The sequence below is a fragment of the Dermochelys coriacea genome, chromosome 4 (assembly GCF_009764565.3).
Source record: "Dermochelys coriacea isolate rDerCor1 chromosome 4, rDerCor1.pri.v4, whole genome shotgun sequence".
NCBI classification, from domain to species: domain Eukaryota; kingdom Metazoa; phylum Chordata; order Testudines; family Dermochelyidae; genus Dermochelys; species Dermochelys coriacea.
Window position 1 is genome coordinate 30,634,741 of NC_050071.1, and position 19,015 is coordinate 30,653,755.

A 19,015-nucleotide genomic window follows, 5' to 3' on the forward strand; every position below is an offset into this window, starting at 1 on the left:
TTATTCACAGTTCAGTCAACTCCCAGTGTCCATTGTAGGCTCATAATAGCTCCTCCTGTCATCACAAGGGCGCATGAGGTTCTTTACTTCCTGCAATGATCCACTGCTATAAAAGCCATAATTTTGGTCTATACTGTTAAAATGACCTTGATCACACTGTTCTTTTCTTTTCTTTTTTTTTATGTTTTTGATTTGTTGTTGTGATTCTAAATTTTGAATTTTGAAATTCATCCCTGTGCAATGGGCCACCACAAGGCCTGTTCTCTGCTTAAGCTCTCAGCATTGGACTTCAGTGTGACTTAAAAATGGTGCATGAGCCTTGGGCTGGCCCTCGGCACAGGCAGGAATTTCACCTCTAGAGAACTCTAATGGGCACAAATGGAAATTAAATATGAACAAATAGGTAAATCAATCAATCTAGGGCATGCAGGTAAGCAGAAAACACATTTCAGCTCTAGAAATGGGGATCACATCATGCGACCTCTACCAATGGAAAGTATTCCCTTAGAATGAAAAGTAGCCTGCATAGCTTGGTACTCCTGGAGACCTGCAGGCACCATGACTGGGGAGTGGTCATAAAGGCCTTCTTCATTTATTCACTAAATTGAATTAAGTGCCTGCTTTTATAAGTAAGCCCTTTTCCCAGTAAAGTTATACAATAAGATACCACTTAAGATAATTACTGTATTTCTTTATAATTTATTATATGAAAATGTCATGGGGAAAAAAAGTGCTAAACATTTAATAGAAGAGCTACTTTTTTTTCTGTCCTGATGTGAACGAAACTGTGTTGGCTAAGATAAAGGCAGCACTTGTCTGTAACAGCACTTTTTCAAAATACATGGCTTAATGCAGCTTGCAAAGCAGTTAGACCTAGTCTTTTATTTCCATCATAATTGTGAATTTGCAAAGGTAGTAACATCTTTTCTTCAAAAGGTTGAAGCAAAGGGCTTCATTACTGCAGAAACAAAACAAAAACATAACCATAAAGCATGTGTTTGGCATTTCATTTAAATTGAGTTTGAAGTAAATTAATGTGAATGATGTTGGAGTTTTACTTATTGTATTTGAAGTGCTCAGCTTCTTATTCTGATTCAGTAAGGCAGTGATCTTCAAACTTTTTGGCTCGCGCATCCCCAGGGTGAAGACTGGAAGACCTGCCGCAGACGTGCCACTGACGGAAGAAGACCGGAAGATGTGCCGCAGGCGTGCCACAGACAGAAGAAGACCGGAAGACTTACCACAGGTGGGCCCCTGGAGAGGAACACCAGCTATGGATGTGCAGAGCTGCTGCCGAAGGAAAAAAATGGCGGAGTGCCATCTGGCGGCGCTCCTGGTGCCACGCACCCCCTGGGATCATCTCGTGCCCCAGTTTGGAGATCAGCCAGGTGTCACTATCCTAGTGGTAAGGAGAGTACTGCATCACACTGGTGCAAGAATCCCCAAATCCTTGCCCACTAATGGCCAGATTTTGCCAACTTGCCAACATTAGTTTGAGCAATTAGTACCTTACTCCCATATGGTGACTTGTGGAGTATGGTACAACCCAACTTGAGGAAGGGTGGTAGGATCTAGCTCTAAGAGGGCCTGATTCAAAGCCTATAGAAGTCAGTGAGTCCTTTCATTGATTTCAGTGGGTATTGGATCTGTCCCAGAAAGCAAATACAACAGCGTGTTGGATGGGTACAGAAAGTGCAACAAACTCAGTTGAGGGATCAGTCAAGGATTATGCCAGGACTGGAATTGTGCCTGGCTTCTGTGCCTGGCACAAAGGAGAAAGTCTGCTAGTAATATCTCCCCACCTGTGCAGGGCCGTGTTTGAGCACAATCTAGCGCAGGGATCAGCAACCTTTGGCATGTGGCACACCAGGGTAAGTCCCCTGGTGGGCCGGGCTGGTTTGTTTACTGGCTGCGTCTGCAGGTTCAGCTGATCGTGGTTCCCACTGGCTGTGGTTCACCGCTCCAGGCCAATGGGAGCTGCGGGAAGTGGCACGGGCCGAGGGATGTGCTGGCCACAGCTTCCTGCAGCCCCCATTGGCCTAGAACCGCGAACTGTGGCCAGCAGGAGCCGCGATCGACCGAACCTGTGGACGTGGCAGGTACACAAACTGGCCCAGCCCACCAGGGGCCTTACCCTGGTGGGCCGCGTGCCAAAGGTTGCCGATCCCTGATCTAGCCCATACTGAGTTTCATTTCATTCCAGTGAGCAGTTCCATTTTCACATGTGGTTTATCAATCACAGACTTGGGCCAGTTTTGTGCTACACTTTTCACTTTATGTCTTAGTATAATAAATACCCAAATATTCCAAATATTGATGAGTAGGTATCATTTGGTTTTTGTGTAGGAATTTTGACTCTATTGTTAAGAAATGTCTGACTCAGTTCAGCAAAACACTTAAGCACATGCTGAAGTCCTATTCCTGTAGAGTAGTCACTTAAGCCTGTGCTTAAAGTTAAGGTGCTTTACTGAATTGAGGCCTATGTGACTAAACACTATTTAGGATTCACATGTTGAGGTGGGATCAGTTATTCTGGCTTTGTCTAATACATGCTTAAAAATCTGGGATTAAAGTGATCCTATAACACCTAATTCAATGTCTTTGTTAGAGAGTCTGACTTCAGGTACTGACCAAAAGTTGTTGCTACCTGGTGGTTGTTTGGTGTTCTACATGAAATGAGCTAATGGTCTCAGTCTATTTCCCAGCGGACATTATCAAGCTGTAGTTAGAACTCTTGTCTAATTGAAACCTGCCTGTTTCAGGCACCTCCTTGCAGATGTCTAGCTATCAGCTCACATTCAACATGGCTAAAACACAGCTCTGAATCCTTACCACTACCTCCTTTCGTAGTCTTTGTGGACAACACCACCGTTCTACTTGTCACCTGGGCCCATAATTTGGGTATCCTCTTATCACTTGGACTCTCTCTCTATCTTTGTCCTACATCCAGGCTATGTTAAAGTCTTACAGATTCTTTCTGTATTAACATATCTAAGATATGACCTTTCCTATCCATCCAAACAGCTAAACTTCTTGTCCAAGATCTCAGTTACTGCAATATTCTTTTCTCTGGCCAGGTCACATGCAGTCTTGCCCTGCTTGTATCCATTCAGAATGCTGCTTGCAAAGATAATTTTCTTAGCCTGTTGTTTTGATCATGTTGTCCCTCTCTTAGCATCCTCCATCTTCTCTGTTGCATCAAACATAGGCTTCTTGTCTTCACTTACAAGGCCCTTCAGGACCTATCACCACTCAATTTGTCATCTCTGATTCAATATCAAGTGAGATTCCTGTCTCCAATAAGACCATGATGCCAGTCGGCATTGCTCACTTATTAAATCAAACAAGCACATCTGTTTTTTTCTCCCATGCTGTCCCTCACGCTTGGGAGAAGCTCCACCTAAACATCTGCAAAACTAATGCATTATCCTCCTTAAAACTCTCCAGTGCCATGACGTGTACAAAAAACTTGACAGTGGTTAGGCTGCTGCTGTGCTGAGACCCCTACTTATTATGCTAATCAGTTTTGTTTCATTGTTTCCTTGTACTCCCCCATCTGGGTGTATCCATCTGTGTTGTCCCTCGTCTTGGACTGTAAGTGCTTTGGAGCAGGGACTACCATTTGTTCTGTGTTTTTACAGCATCTAGCATGATGGGATACGGGTCCATGACAAGGGATGCTAAGTGCTACCATACCGGTACTACTGCTAATTTAGCAGTCTTGATGGATAGGCTAAAGGCTCTGAAGAAAACCTGAAGCAGAGTTCTGTGTGGCTTGAAAGCATCTCTCTCTCTCTCTCTCACACACACCAACAGAAATTGGTCCAGTGAAAGAGATGACCTCACCCACCTTGTCTCTTTAATATCCTGAGGCCCATATGGCTACAACAACACTGCACAGGCTAAAAGTGTCAGTCACATCCTGCAGAGTTTGCTCAAAACTTCTACAGCACAGGAGTACGTAGCTCCCCTCTTAGTCATGGTGGTCCTTTCTGCTTAGGAAAAGGTGGAGGGCTATGTGGGGAAGCATGTACTGCTGCTTACTATGCTGTACCTGTTCTGTGGATAAACAGCAGACTCCAGGTTTCCAGAAGTATCAAGTGGTACATTTTAGGAGCAGAACATTCACACTGATATAGAAAGGATCAGCCAAGCCTGACTTTCATTTACTTCTGCTGCAGGAAGGCAATAGTTATGGATAAATTCTAAGATTAATTGCCAAAAAGGTCTGTCAGGTGCAAGGGACAGATATATTAGGAGAAGGCAAATGATGTCTGATAGCCTATGAAAACGAGAAAGGATTAATCCCATCCTTTGAAAAATCTAAACCTGTACAATCATCCTAAAATATTTTGGTATGGGTATATTAATTTTGGTTTCTTTTAATAAATTCTAAGGAAATAATTTCCATTCTCTCATGTCTCATTTTTTTCCTGGGCAATTACTGAGTGCATGAAGAATGAAACAATAAAACCAAAAGTATGATGCATAACAGTGAGCTGCCTTTACAGTGGGTATTAGGTCCATTTAAACTTTATATGCAATATGATGGAAAGGATTTAATAAGTTATTTTAAACGCTTTAAAAAAACTTTCTCAGAGTAGGAATCATACAGCCTCATGTCATTTTAGGCTTGGGCCATGTTATCATTATGAATAGTAAGGTTATTCATGGAACCTCAATAAAGTTCAAGTTAATGGTATTCAGGAACACCTGAATAGAGTTGCATATCTTGATACTGTATTTGTGTTTACAGTTCTCATTTTTTAATGCCTAAGGGAGCCAATTGTTGGGCAAAAATAACAGGATATCTGTTTTTATCATATCTTCACCATCTGGTAATTGTGCTCATGGTATTTTGGCCCTTAGCCATTTAAAAAAGCTTGTGATGAACATAAATAAAAATAAACACAAAGTTTGCTGGGCTGTGGTGTATACCACACACTGGTGCTGAAATGGTTAATTGGAGCTGGAACATTCAATGAGGCCACCAGGTTGTACCTGGAGAGTGGGCTCTGCTCAATGAAAGATAAGTGCCAGCTGGTTGTTAAAAGAAAAGAAGCCCAGAGTAGAATGAGGTGAAGTCAAGTAGGAGCTGCGGAGAGAGAGAGAGAGAGAGAGCACGGTGGAGGGAAAGAACTCTGAAGTCCCTCTCTTGGCAGTAGAGTCCTGCAGGGTTGAAAAGGAAGCCCAGGGGAAGAGAGAGCCTAGGGATCCTCTCCTGAGTAGAGATCTCTGGCAAGAGGCCAGGAGACAGAGAAGCCATTGGGAGTCCCTGCCTTGAAAGGAGGGTAAACCCTGATTGGCTCTGGAGCATGAGGAGAATACAAGTACATAGTGGGCCTAGGATGGGGCTGTGTGAAAAGCCTATAGACTGGCTAAGGTAGGAGGAAGCCCAACGAAGAAGCAGGACTGGTCTGAATAGATGACATTGCTTGCTTATTATAGATTCCCTGGGCTGGAACCCAGTGGAGAGAGAGGGCCTAGGTTCTTCTACAGGCCCACTCAGAAAGGTGGTGTGAAGACACTAGGGGCAAAAGGACTAGTAAGTTTGGAATTGGACTTGGTGTGAGGCTGTTGAACTCTATTACCTGGGGGAGTGACTATAAGTGACCTGGCTGGAAGGATGAATCACAGAATCATAGAAATATAGGGCTGGAAGGGACCTCAAGAAGTCATCGAGACCAACCTTTTGTGCTGAGGCAGGACTAAGTAAACTTAGATCATCCCTGACAGGTATTTGTCTAACCCATTCTTAAAAATCCTGCAATGATGGGGATTTCACAACCCCCCCTTTGGAAGTCTATTCCAGAACTTAAATACCCTTATAGTTTATATATTAGGAAAAAGTTTCTAACTTAAATCTCCCTTTCTGTAGATGAAGCCCATTACTTCTGCTCCTTTCGATAGACATGGAAAACAATTGATCACCATCCTCTTTATAACAGCCATTATAATATTTGATGACTGATGAGGTCCCCCCCAGTCGTCTTTGCTCAAGATTAAACAAATCTAGTTTTTTAACCTTTCCTTATGCCAAGTTTTCTAAACTTTTATAATTTGTGTTCTCTCTCTCCAATGTGTCCACATCTGTCCTAAAGTCTGGATCCTAAAATCGGATACAGTTCTTCAGTTGAGGCCTCACCAGTGGTGAGCAGAACAAGACAATTACCTCCCTGGTCCTACATATAACTGTCATTAATACATGCCAGACCTTTTTCACAAGGGCATTGTATTCACTCAAATTCAATTTGTCATCTGCTTTAAACCCCAATAGCTTTCCAGCAGTACTCCCACCTAGCCAGTTATTCCCTATTTTGTAGTTGTGCATTTGACTTTTTCCTTCCTAAGTGAAATACTTTCACTTATCTTTGAATTTCATCTTCAGACCAATTCTCCAGATTGTAGAGGTTATTTTGAATTCTAAACCTGTCCTCCAAAGTTCTCCCAAGTGCTCCCAGCGTGGTGTCACCAGCAAATTTTATAAGCATACTTTCTGTTCCATAATCCAAGTCACTAATGAAGATATTGAACAGATCTGGACCCAGCACTGATCCCTGTGGAACCCCACTAGACATGCCCTCCCAGTTTGACAGTGAACCATTTACAATGCTCTTTGAGTATGGTCTTTCACTTAGTTATGCATCCACCCTACAGTAATTTCATCTAGACCACATTCCTCTGGTTTGCTTATGAGAATGTCAGGTAGGACTGTGTTAAAAGCCTTACCAAAATCCAGGTATATCGCATCTATTTCTTCCCCCTTATCCACAGGCCAGTAACACTTTGGATCTGCACTAATCGTCTTTGGATCTGCACTTCTCTTTCAAAGTGTTTGTTGGCAGGGAGACCCAAATGCGGAGAGCTTGCTATGCCATGATGAGGCAAGCCAGCAGTGAATACGCTCTTCAAAAGTCCCTGTCCTGTAAACTTTTATTCATGTAAGCATCCTAACCTGCATGAGAAATCCCATGGAAATTAATGGGGTGTTTGTAAGTCTGTACTGAATACTGGAAACACAGATGAGAAATACTTTTTATTGGAAAGATTTTTTTTGTTTGTTTTAAATTTTGATAGAGTAGAACAGATTTGCATGAAAGCATGGGAAACAAGAGATTTGTGTCAGGATTCAGAAGCATTCCCCTGGGCCTGAAAAATAAGGAGTTAATAATTCCCCATGTGTTCCTGGGAGGGGCTGTAAAAGCAGCTGCTTTTCCAGACTCAACACTCCTCACATCCCATTTGACACTTATGGATTCAGGATGTTTGTGGAAGCACTTTCATTACTAGTCTAATCACTATAAAGGATTTATGGATGTTGCACTGAACAGTAGAATTTTTATAGGCCTACAATAATCTAAAACGTTTTTCTACTTAAACTTCATGCGTTCATCCAAGTAACATTTTCTAATGTTCGATCAGAAATTGACAAAATGTTTGTAATTATTAATTATGGATCCAACAGAAGAAAATTTACAATAGTTTGGCTGGACTCTTTCATAGATAATGTACTGCAGTTAGTGAGGTATAAATTATTTTAGCCCATGGATTATAAAATTGCTTCAATCAAAAAAAAAGGCTGAAATTCAACCTTGTATGAAAAGAGCTTACTTACTAAATTGGTCCTGGAAGGAATATCCAGTTAGCAGTGCCACTGCAGTGACATACCGATTCAGGGCAAAACTGAAACCAATCTGCACTTGAAATAGCTTGGTTACTGTGAATATGTTACATCATTGCCACCAACCATGGTGCTATCTCACCAATTTAATTACCTATGCCTCTCTAGTGTAGACAATGCTTTAAAAGGACAGTTCAAGAGGACTGAATTTGTTGACTTACTCCATGGCTTCTGTGTTCATCCATCCTTGATACTAATTTCACATATCATAAGTCTGAAATTAATTTTCTTTAAGTCCAAAGTTAATTCATCTAGCTTCATTACCCAAGCCACTTGTCCTGCTTGTTCACATTTATCAAACGAGGCATTGAAGTTTAATGGTCTAATTAATCCCATAATTAATTTTGATGGATGTAATAGGTGGCAGCATGAACTACCATAATAGCCTCAGATTTTGAAGTATGGTCTCTGTCAACACATCTGAACAAATTCTGTTGTCCACTTTATGCTATGTAGTAAAAATGTCCTTTTTGTAGTTTCTTGTCTTGTAGCTAGGTCTTCTGTTCTTACCAGCTTATTCTTAACAAGTTTTAATATATAGTCACTAACCCTGCTTTCCAGCATGTTGCACATCTACCATGTCAGACTATTGCTTTATTTGACTGAGATGGTGAGAAGGTTTGAGAATAAGTCTGGCAAATCTTGATAGGGATAATAATACCGTCTCATTAATTGCAGCTTTAACCCTTTGACTTTTTCCTTTTCACACCCTATAGGAAGCTGTTCACATAATGAATACTATTATCTTTCCCTGACACATTTTAATAGCAGGCACATCTATTTATCATCTTTTCTACAGATGGGAAGATTATCTTTTCATGTAAAGATTAGGTTACAGATGATGAAGCTTTTATTTAGAGAAAACATTTTTAATATATTTTTCAGAATAAAAAAGGGCTTGTGCCAATGACATCTGTCTGAGATGCAGCATAGGAGGACAAAGCACCAAAAGTGATTTGACTTGAAGCATTGCTTCCCAAGCAGTATCTTACTTTAGGTTTAAAGAGATAGTGGAAAATGCGTAAGATCATGGCATGTGTATGGCTTTGAAGCCTGTCTCTCTCACCAACAGGAGTTGGTCCAATGAAAGGTATAATCTCACCCACCTTCTGTCTCTAATATTCTGGGACCAACATGGCTACAACAACTCTGCGTACAACTTTTGAGGCTGACAGTTCCAGAAATAACTTCTGGGTATGGTAGGAGCAGATAAAACAGGAATAGCACAGGTCAAAGCAGGTGACGATCACTTGGCTATGAAACTTTGTAATGATGTGCTAGAAATGCACAATTTAATTTACTTCCAAGAAGGAAATAATTTCTCTCCCCAGTCTACTTAGACAAACTTGAATGGCATATGGAATGGCTCTTAACTGGAGGCAGGATCTAAAGCTTTCAGAAGAAAAAAAAATACTAAGAATGCCTGCCACCTAGTTTAAATAGTATGTGAATTATTCTGAAAACAGAAACAGTAGCTGAATGAAGGGAAAGGGTCCTCCTCTGATCAAAAATTGTGAGAGCATGAAAGAAAATGTTGTTTAAGGTTGCCAATGATGAGAATTCTAACCCTGAAGTAAAAAGTATGAGAATTCAAGCATGTGAAAACTCTTTAGACTACTGTCTAATGTCCGATGGTAGCACCCCTACTTCTCTTTAGTATTTTGTGCATTTCATATAGGATAGGGTGAATGTGTATTACCAATGGATTCTCTGCAGTACTATACAATAGCATTGTATAATGCATATACACAAGCCTTGACATGGTGTCTGGACATGGCAACGTGTCATTAGTCTGTGTGTGCTGATAACTTGGACAACCTGCTCTTCCTATATGGGTTGTGTGGAATGCCAGAGAAAAGCCAAGAGTATTTCCTGAGGATTCATTCGTTGAGCTACACTCATAAATACCTTCTCATTCGTGAATTTGTTAAGGATCATAATCTTAATATTCTTGTTGTGATGGAGAGAGGGCTCAATCCTATATGTAAGGTGAGGCTAGCAGAATTCTGTCTGGTTACATGTGGAGAAGTGACTATTTCTTAGTGTGCTTTATTGTCATTTTTAAAATTTATACTCAATATTGTTTTCAGCACATTACTGTAAAGTGTTTGCTTAGGGGTGTCTTAATATGAGGTTGTGTTGAGCCTCTAGAGGTTCACTTGAAAAAATATATATTTAAAATTTCTTGAACTTGTCACTCTTTTTTATTCTGGGTGAGTTTTCCAATTTTCACCTCAGTATTCTAACTCTGCCTCAGAAACAAGTAATTCTGTCTTCTTTTTATATTTGGCTCCCCCACAGTGTGTGACTTCTCAAAATCATGTCAAAGATCAGAATCTTGACTTTATTAAATCCAAACAATCAACAAACTATTTGGAGTATCTTTTTCTCTCTAGACAGCAATCTTATATATCTATGTTCTTGTATTCTGGGCTTCCGTATCATACACACAGTATGTTAATTCATCAAATAGAGGGTTCTCATCTTAGTGGTTATGGTCATCTTTCCTCTTGTAACCACTATTTCAATATCTAGCTTTCCAAATTTGTTCATGTAATTGACACTATTGCACCTGTGTGCTTACCGATTTACTTCCTGGGATACTATGGCACAGTGGGAAACGTTCTGTATACTTCCAGGCTCATAGGACCACAAACACTTAAACATTTTGGTACAGGCCAAGTCTGGCTTTTATTTATACTGCAACGAAGAAGGAAGTTGAGTTAAGGCTGCATGTTGACAGTGTCAAGAGAAGAGAGAATGTGGACAGAGTCAAGTGTTGGGGTCGTGAAAATTGTCAAAAAACACACACACAGTGGAGGATCATTATCTTTACCTATTAATTTTATGCTAAAGTTAGAGAAACGATGAAAAATGCAGACGATTGAAGAATAGAATTTCCTATTCTTGGTCTAATCATTAGCCCAAGACTCTTCATCTTATCAAAACAATCTTTTTCACAAAAATGTTGTACCAGAATTGTATTACTATCATCTCTCACAGAATAGATAGAAGCAAGTTATTACTTTGACCTTTACAGTATAAGTTGGCTATTCCCTTTTTACAGTCTCTGTAAAGTTAGAAGGGGAATTGGAATTGATGAACAAAAAAATAAAGAACATGGTAGTAGTTGAAAAGCTAGGGATGAATGTGCATTTTAATGCTCAGGTGATTTTGATACTAACACTTAATAGTTCCCCATATTTATACACTTATTAAAAGTTTCTCATCTACAGACAATTGGGCCTGGAAATTGTTTTCTCATGAAAATGATTATAGAATGAGAGTACAGCCGAGAAACATGAGTAATTCTCATTCTCAAAGATTTTAATAAGAAGGAAAAATATCTCCCGAGTCTTGTTCTTGTTCTAAAGTTCAGATTGGTGTTGGGTAAACCTCAAAGGTTGGCCACTGAATTAGATTCAGGGAAGCATCTAAAAGTTCAAATGTGTATTAGTGGTATCTTGTAGACCTGTGTATGTTAGCAAAAAAAAAAATCTCACCCCATTTTCAGTAATTTCTGGTCTTGGCTTGGCCAGAAATAATGCAACAATAGCCTCTGTTGGAATGTTTCTGTCCTTTCCTCCTAGCTCTGGCTGAAACAGGAAACTGAAAGATTCACAAATGGCGAGTGTGGGGAATCCAAGACAAAAGTCAATTCCTAATATCAGGGCAGGGCTTAGTTCAAGTTTTGAGCATAGATGTGACAGGTGCTGCTGCAGCTGGTCAGGGGGTGACGGTGGGGGCCAAGTCCACTGGTCTATACAGGTTAATCTGGCCCAGGGATGGAGCATCATGTGGGTGGTGGGTCCTCTTCTGTCTCTGTCTTGGAAACTGATACTCTTTAAATTCACCCATATTGTCCTGAACTTTTGAAATGCCACAAAGCTGGAGCCCTCCAAAATACCAGGAATGGTTTTACTCATCTCTAGATGTAAAGTGATCTTCCTTGATTTCCATGTAATTTGGAAGTTACTTTGAGAAGAATGTTGGTATGTTGCAGTGCTGCATAGAGCCAGACAATGGGAATGTCTCCAAAGCTGTTGATAATTTGATATGTTGTTTAGGTGTTAACCATTTTCTTAGCAAACTTCTAATGACTTTTAAAGAAGTTTTACAAGTGCTATTCATTAACTGCTAGCATTTTATATGCTTTGCCCACCATTCCCAATAATCAGTACCTCATTGCTTAATGTCAAACTCCCCTAGTGTCGTTGTAGATTTACTTTTCAGAATAAATTGCAACCAGTGCAAGCCCTCCATGTGTTTAGGTAACTAGCCAAGTTTCTCTTCATTTGAATAAAGGCAGAGCTGTAGCTTTTTTTCCACCAAATTTTTTTTCCACCAAATGCATCTGATGAAGTGAGCTGTAGCTCACGAAAGCTTATGCTCTAATAAATTTGTTAGTCTCTAAGGTGCCATAAGTACTCCTTTTTTTTTTGCGAATACAGACTAACACGGCTGCTACTCTGAAACCTGTTAAAAGATGGTTGCTTGAGCAGGGCCTAACAATTGCTTCTTTAAGAAATGCTGGCACTTTGCCCTCCAGAAAGGAGCTGTTCAAAGTCCTTTTCAATGTTTTCTACAGGGTGTTACTAATTATTAAGGACATGGGTCCAACTTGCAGGTGGTAGCCTAAACTTCCTTAAGCATCCAGGACTTGGGTGAGTGAAACTGTTTGCACCTATACATAGAAGACATTGCATTCATCCCACTGTAGAGTGACCATATTTCCCAAAGGAAAAACAGGACACCACATAGAGTTAGCCTGAGCCTTCCCCCATTCCCCCAGGTGGGACTGGCCCAAGCCCTCACCTGGGCCTTTCCCACCCCCAACCCTGAGTTGCATTGCCACTCGCTCCCCCCCTCACACCCAACTTTTTGACAAAAGTGGGAATTTGTCCTGTTTGCTCTTGCCAAGTGATCAAGGCTGTATGATGTATACTGGGCTCAGAAACACTCTTGGTAGCCCTGACATCTCCCTTCCTAGGCCCTCTATTCTAAGGGTGATCATTTGTACTGTCTGGGAGCACTTCCTTCTATGTTCCTTTGTATGTTTTTGAAAAAACTGAAGCACCCAAGAATCCATCCCATGGTTTAATGCATACTGCATCAGGACTTTGAGGGTCCCCCCCGTTATTGTGGAGTGATAGCAAGCCAGAGTTTTATATGTAGATGGCCAGAAAGTATGGATGGGTTTAATTAAGGCTAATAGTTATTTACATTAAATTTTTGAATTCCAAGGTCACAGCTGTCTAAGACACAATTCTGTAACACTAGTAGTAAGCAGAATTTGGTGGTGTCCTCCTATGTGAATTTTAATTGTGATGGAGAGCTTGTGGGAGAGTTGGAATAGCTGATTCACGAGTATTTCACAAAGTGTTTTTGTTCAGTTTGTTATGACTCATGGGATTATGTTTATTATTCACAAATGATTGGATAACTTTGGGATGACCAGTCAGACTAATTGAGTATATGCTCACCAAAGCAAGTTAGAGTTCCATCATTGGGCTCAATGTTTGCAAATCCATTTTAAAGAATTTTAGCACAAAAATAAATAATTATCTGAAAATGAATAACAGAAGGGCTTATTTAATCGGTTGCTATCCTACTTAGAATGTTCTGTCATCCACTTAAGAAGCAGAAACAATACAATCTGATCCATGTGACCAATTGCACAACTACTGAGTGAATTGTCAAAGTAAATGGTTCACTAACAACGTATAAACTGAAATATTGATTATATAAATAATTACAACTAATTGGAAAAAATAATTGAAAGGATCAGTTGATTTTCACTTTTTCTTTTTTTTTTTTTTTTTTTGCGAATACAGACTAACACGGCTGCTACTCTGAAACTTGATTTTCACTGTAAAAGGTGCTAATTTCTAATGCATAGCATTCATTACATGAATAGGTAAAGCAGCTCTTATGTGTGTACTGAAATAGGCCAGATCCAAAACCTATTAAGGCATAGAAAGATTCCCATTGACTTCCGCTGGATTTGGATCAGGTCAATAAAGAGCTACTGTTCAGAGAACAAACAAAGCTGAACCCAAAGTTCCAGGATCATCACTTTAGTTCTGTTAATAAGGCAGGCCTTCTGTTTCCACATCTCAAGGACACAATTGTATGCTTGACTAAATGTAACTCAGAGCCGCCTAGAATTGGAGTAAAGAGTTAAAATCCAAACATTTACATCATTTGTTTGAACAACCACCACATGGTGGGGGTGGGGGGGGAACCCTGTCAAAATCAATTGCAATTTAAACAGTTCTTTTATAACAGTCTCAAATGCCATTCTGTTTGAAATAAAACACTTCCAATACTTTACAACATAATTGCTAGTGATTTCAGCAGGAAAAAAATCAATATAAATTTACTTAGCAAGGTTTAATGCAACAGTACCTTTCTCTTAGCTTTGAGCTGCTCATGATATTTGTCAGATGTGTCACCTGGAATCTCGCCTCCCCAAAGGGTAATTCCAACTATGGTATAAGTGATACCCATGACAAGCAGTGGAAAGCAATACACTAATACAATCACAATGACATGATACCTGCAATAAAAGAGCATTGAACTGATAAATGCTTTGAAAGGAACTATTCAGATAGAATTTTCTGAATGTTTGAGAAATAAACAAGACATTTTCTCTACTACCTAAGGGGTCAGTCTCAGATGGAGTAAATGGTGACTGTTTACACCAGCTGGGGATTTGGCCCAGTATTTTGTTTTTTACTGTTGGTCATGAAAGTCTTAAGTAAACTGCATTAAAAGCAGACAGAAAACTGTTTAAGATCTGAAGTCATAATTAAAACCTATAGTTCTGATTCTGAACTCATACTGGCTGCTATTAATCAGAAGTAACTCATTGAAATCAGTGTCAAATAGTGTCACTGAGACCAGTTTTCTGGATAGACAAATATTGCACAATAAAGTACCCATAAACAACTTTTAAAATCCAAATATTTGAAAAACTGGCATCTTCAACTACTGAGATCAGTGTACAGACTTCCTCGTTCACCCTGCAATGCATGGGGTTGCCTCAAAAACTTATATAACATAAGTCCTAGTTTTGGTGGCAGTGTGGTGAACTGCTATTGAAGAGCAAACACAGAATTTTAACTTTGGTCCTGACAGGTAAATGAAAGAAGATCTCCTTCCATATAAATTTGTCACTCATAAGTAATGCACCATCCCAAACTCCCACAGATTAAGGGCTAGATCCTTAGCTGGTGTAAATTGTTGTAGCTCCATTGTCTTCTGCAGAGCTATGTCAATTTACACCAGCTGAGGACATGGCTGAAAATCTCTGTAACCCAGATTGTGAGCATGGGATAGGTACAGGGCTTGGTTTCTTGGCCTGCAAGTTATTCTTGCCATCCCTCTGCAAAATTAAAATAAGCCTGCAGTTTAGATATAGCCCGGCCTGAGTATAAAAGCCGAAAAGCTTACGTAAAGTGCTGTTTTGGACCACCTGGCCATGCTACATAGCAAAGAGTTCTTCCAGGCATCACTTTGGTTATGGAGTAGAGGCACTGGGGAAATGCAAGCAGGAAAGCCAAAATCCATATACTCCCAATGACCACCTTTGTTACAGTTGCAGACAGTCTGGGCTTCAGGGGATCGATAATGGCCATGTATCTGTACAAAAAACAAACAAAAATCGTCAGTGATTACTGTGTTCCTATATCAAACCAGCTTGTCCAAAGGAGTGACAAGATCATAGTTATTTTCTTGTCTTGGGAAGGCCCAATGGTATTATATTCTTCAAATGATCAGTAACCTGACCCAGCTCCCATTAAAGTCAGTTGGAGGTGGTGTGTTTTTTTTTTTCTTTTTTCATTTGCTTCAATGGAAGTTGATTCAGACTCTTACTGTACATCTACACAGCAATTGAAAACCGCTGGTTGGTCTGTGCCAGCTGACTCAGGCTCACAGGGCTTGGGCTAAGGGGTTATTTAATTGCAGTGTAGACATTTGGGCTAGAGCTGGAGCCTGGGCTCTAGGACCCTGTGAGTTGGGAAGATCCCAGATCTTGGGCTGCAGCCCAAGCCCCAAAGTCAACACTGTAATTAAATAGCCCTGTAGCCCGATCAGCTGGCATGGGCCAGTCACGTGTGTCTAATTGCGGTGTAGACATACACTATGACAACACATGTTCTGTAACTAAGAATGAGGTTTGGGGAGAACCACTAACCTAAAACCATGGCAAAGAAGGTGGTTTTTTGTTTTTGTTTTTTTAATTTCCAGCTAAAGGAAATTATGTTCCAAATACTTTAACAGTTTTCCCTACTTTTCTGTATCTAGTAAAAGGTTAAAAGGAGTTTTAACAGTGTGCCTGCCATGGTACTAAGGCTGAGGACTCTTGATGCCAAACCTAAACCTTATTTTACACTGTTTAATGTTGGACAGTGATTGGGTTATGTTAAAACTTTGGCCTGTGTATTCCATCTACATTAATACAACAGTTGTCTCACAGAAAAACCTGTAGTAATATAGCAAACCACATTTGGCTCGTGATCAAGGTAGGATGCTTCAGTAATCTTTTGCTGCAGAAAACAGATTTGTTGTTAAATTGAAAATTAATGACCAAATTCTAATAGTTACAGTGGTGTCCAAGACCAGCATATGGCTAGAGTCTACTTTAAGAGCTGGCCTGTATCTAGAAAAACTGATACATACCCATGCATTTTATCAAGTAGGCATAAGTTTCCTTCAGTTTCACACAATCAGCAATACAAACAAGGCCAGATTGTGACTGGCCCTGCAAGGTGGGAGGATGGTGAGAGAAACTTTATCTCCTTGTTGCACCCTTGCCAAAACAACACAAAAGATAAAGGCACGAGTAGAAATGTGTGGCTAAGATAGGAAAATTATTGCAACCTCTTGCAATTTTGTTAGTGATGCTTGAGACAGAATATCATCTATCTGGCTCTCCTATAACTGTGTTGGCTATACGTTTAAGGTGGTACCTCATAGAAAACTATCAAATAGGAAAATACAGTCTTTCAGTAACTACAGTCTCTTCAGGAGAACACAGGATAAAGAACATGACGGAAGGAGCAGAGGGTCTGGGGAGAGATGTACATTAAAAAGTGAAAATTAACATAATCTTTCTGCCTTTTGATCTCTGAGTTGATGGAAAAAGCAAATCAAAACAAGGACCTCCAGTCCACACTTGTATATTTAATGTGCTTTTTACATAGCTCTGCATAGCTCTGCTTTGATCTCTAAACTGAGTTCCAAATTAACACCTTCTCCACTAAATTCTCTGATCACCTTCTCCCATTTCATTTACCAACACCCGATTAAAAGACTGATTCACAAAGGGTTGTTTTTCATTACCTAATTAGCACGTTGCAAGGCATGGGCCAACACCGTCTTTTAAAGAAGTATTTCTTTTTGTGAAAGGCAAAATAGCTCCCAGACTTACTGAGTATGTTTATTTGATCTGATGCCCTAAAGTTTTCAAAGCCATGAAATGGGAAACCTGGAACTATGGAGGCTCTCAGAGCTTCTAAACTCCCTGCCATGGAGCTGGGAGCCTGGTAGTCCTGGGGTGAGCATCCAGGTCTGTGGCTGTACGGCAACCCTGCCCTGGTCCTGGATACCCCAGGGCTATGAGGCTCCTGGGCCAGCTGGTTCCCTATGTTGCCTGACCCTTAAGCAGACAGCCCTGGGATTTTGGAAGTCCTGGAGTCCCTGGCACAGGGCAGTCTGCATAGTAGGGCTGCCCCAGAGTTGCAGACCCTCAGAACCCCAGCAGCTGCTGCCTAAAATTGACATTCTTATCTATTTGAGTCAGCAGCTCCTATGATCCGAGGGAGCATATTTTGTTTTAGAAATACCATGTGTCAGTGTTCTTGAAATGAAACTTTTTCGGGTTCATGGGAAATTTTAATTTTTTTTTGTTTCAGTCCAAATCAGAACAAAACCAAGTTTCCAAATTTCCCTGGAACTGGAAATCTGTAGTTTTGGCCAGCTCTGATCCCCAATTACTGATGTTTTCTATTGGGTTTCGTAAACTATTGCTTTTTCCTCACCAGCAACTGCAGTTGTTGTGTAAATTGCAAATCACAAGTAGACTAACAACATTAAAGGTTAAACTGTTACTCTCACTTCCACATAGTATTTATCTGTTATGAAAATATTAAGCATAGCCTCTAAAGGGAAAAGAAAACCCAGGGGAATATGGCTCATTTATCATTATCTTCTTTTTAAGAGTTCAAAAACAGCTATGTCTTTTCAGGTTTCACTGGCTTATCAGTCACAAAGTTGAATACTAAGTCAGCAGCAATTTATGACTAAGGATTATTATGGTGTTCTCCTCTCTCTCCTCCAGTGAACACCCTTAGCATCTGCCAACTCATCAGTTTGTTCTTTCTTTCTCTTTCTACCCTCTGTTTCGAGGATGGGAGCCAGAGAATATCCAATCTTGCTCCTACTAAAGTCAAGGGCAAAAAATTCTCACCGACGTCATTTGGTTCCAGATTGGACCTCAAAAGACTTTTGGCATCAGTGGGAACAGATATGCTGTGCTGCTGAAAAGTCATGCCACAAATGACGAATTCAACAAAAATAAATGGGGTGTGTGTGTTTGTGAATCAAAAATGCAAATCAACAGAAAAGATTTAGTGCAAAAAAATTAACTCTATGCTTGTTCATCATAACAGCCAGTTGAAAACTGTTGCTATCCCATCCAGCATAAACACCAAATCAACACTTGGAAAGTAATTACAAGATAAGATATACATATCTAGAAATGGATATATGTAAATACAGCTAAGAACTGATGACAAGTAACCTCAAAAAAAAAATCAGTTAAGTCACCACCTGCAAGAATGACTTGTGAAATTATTCATCCTCCGCAGTGAGTTCTGAATTTATATTTCGGATTTTAAGAATCTTTAGCAAAAAGAAAAGGAGTACTTGTGGCACCTGAGAGACTAACAAATTTATTTGAGCATAAGCTTTCATGAGCTACAGCTCACTGCATCCGATGAAGTGAGCTGTAGCTCACGAAAGCTTATGCTCAAATAAATTTGTTAGTCTCTCAGGTGCCACAAATACTCCTTTTCTTTTTGTGAATACAGACTAACACGGCTGCTACTCTGAAAAGAATCTTTAGGTGGCAGTTAATTCTTAACTTTCATCATTAAACTTTTGTTATTTGCGTTGTTGTGACCATATTAGAGCAATCATATGCCTACTGAAAATTTTTCTAGGTATCAGTTTGGACTGACGCTACTCCTATTAAAGTTAATGGTAGTCTTTCCACTGATTTAATCAGAGTTGGAGCAGGCCCCAGAATACCAAAGCTGATGTGTAGTG

General features: G+C 40.0%; 1 protein-coding gene across 1 annotated transcript in view; it reads right to left on the reverse strand.

Moving 5' to 3' along the window:
- The window catches only part of TACR3 (tachykinin receptor 3), a 57,711-nt gene that overhangs the window by 14,386 nt on the left and 24,310 nt on the right, over positions 1-19,015 (reverse strand). Inside the window, exons 2-3 of the mRNA XM_038399796.2 lie at positions 15,137-15,325; positions 14,090-14,240 (exon numbers count right to left, since the gene is read on the reverse strand). Coding sequence (XP_038255724.1) covers positions 14,090-14,240; positions 15,137-15,325 — 340 coding nt within the window. The remainder of the gene's footprint in view (positions 1-14,089; positions 14,241-15,136; positions 15,326-19,015) is intronic.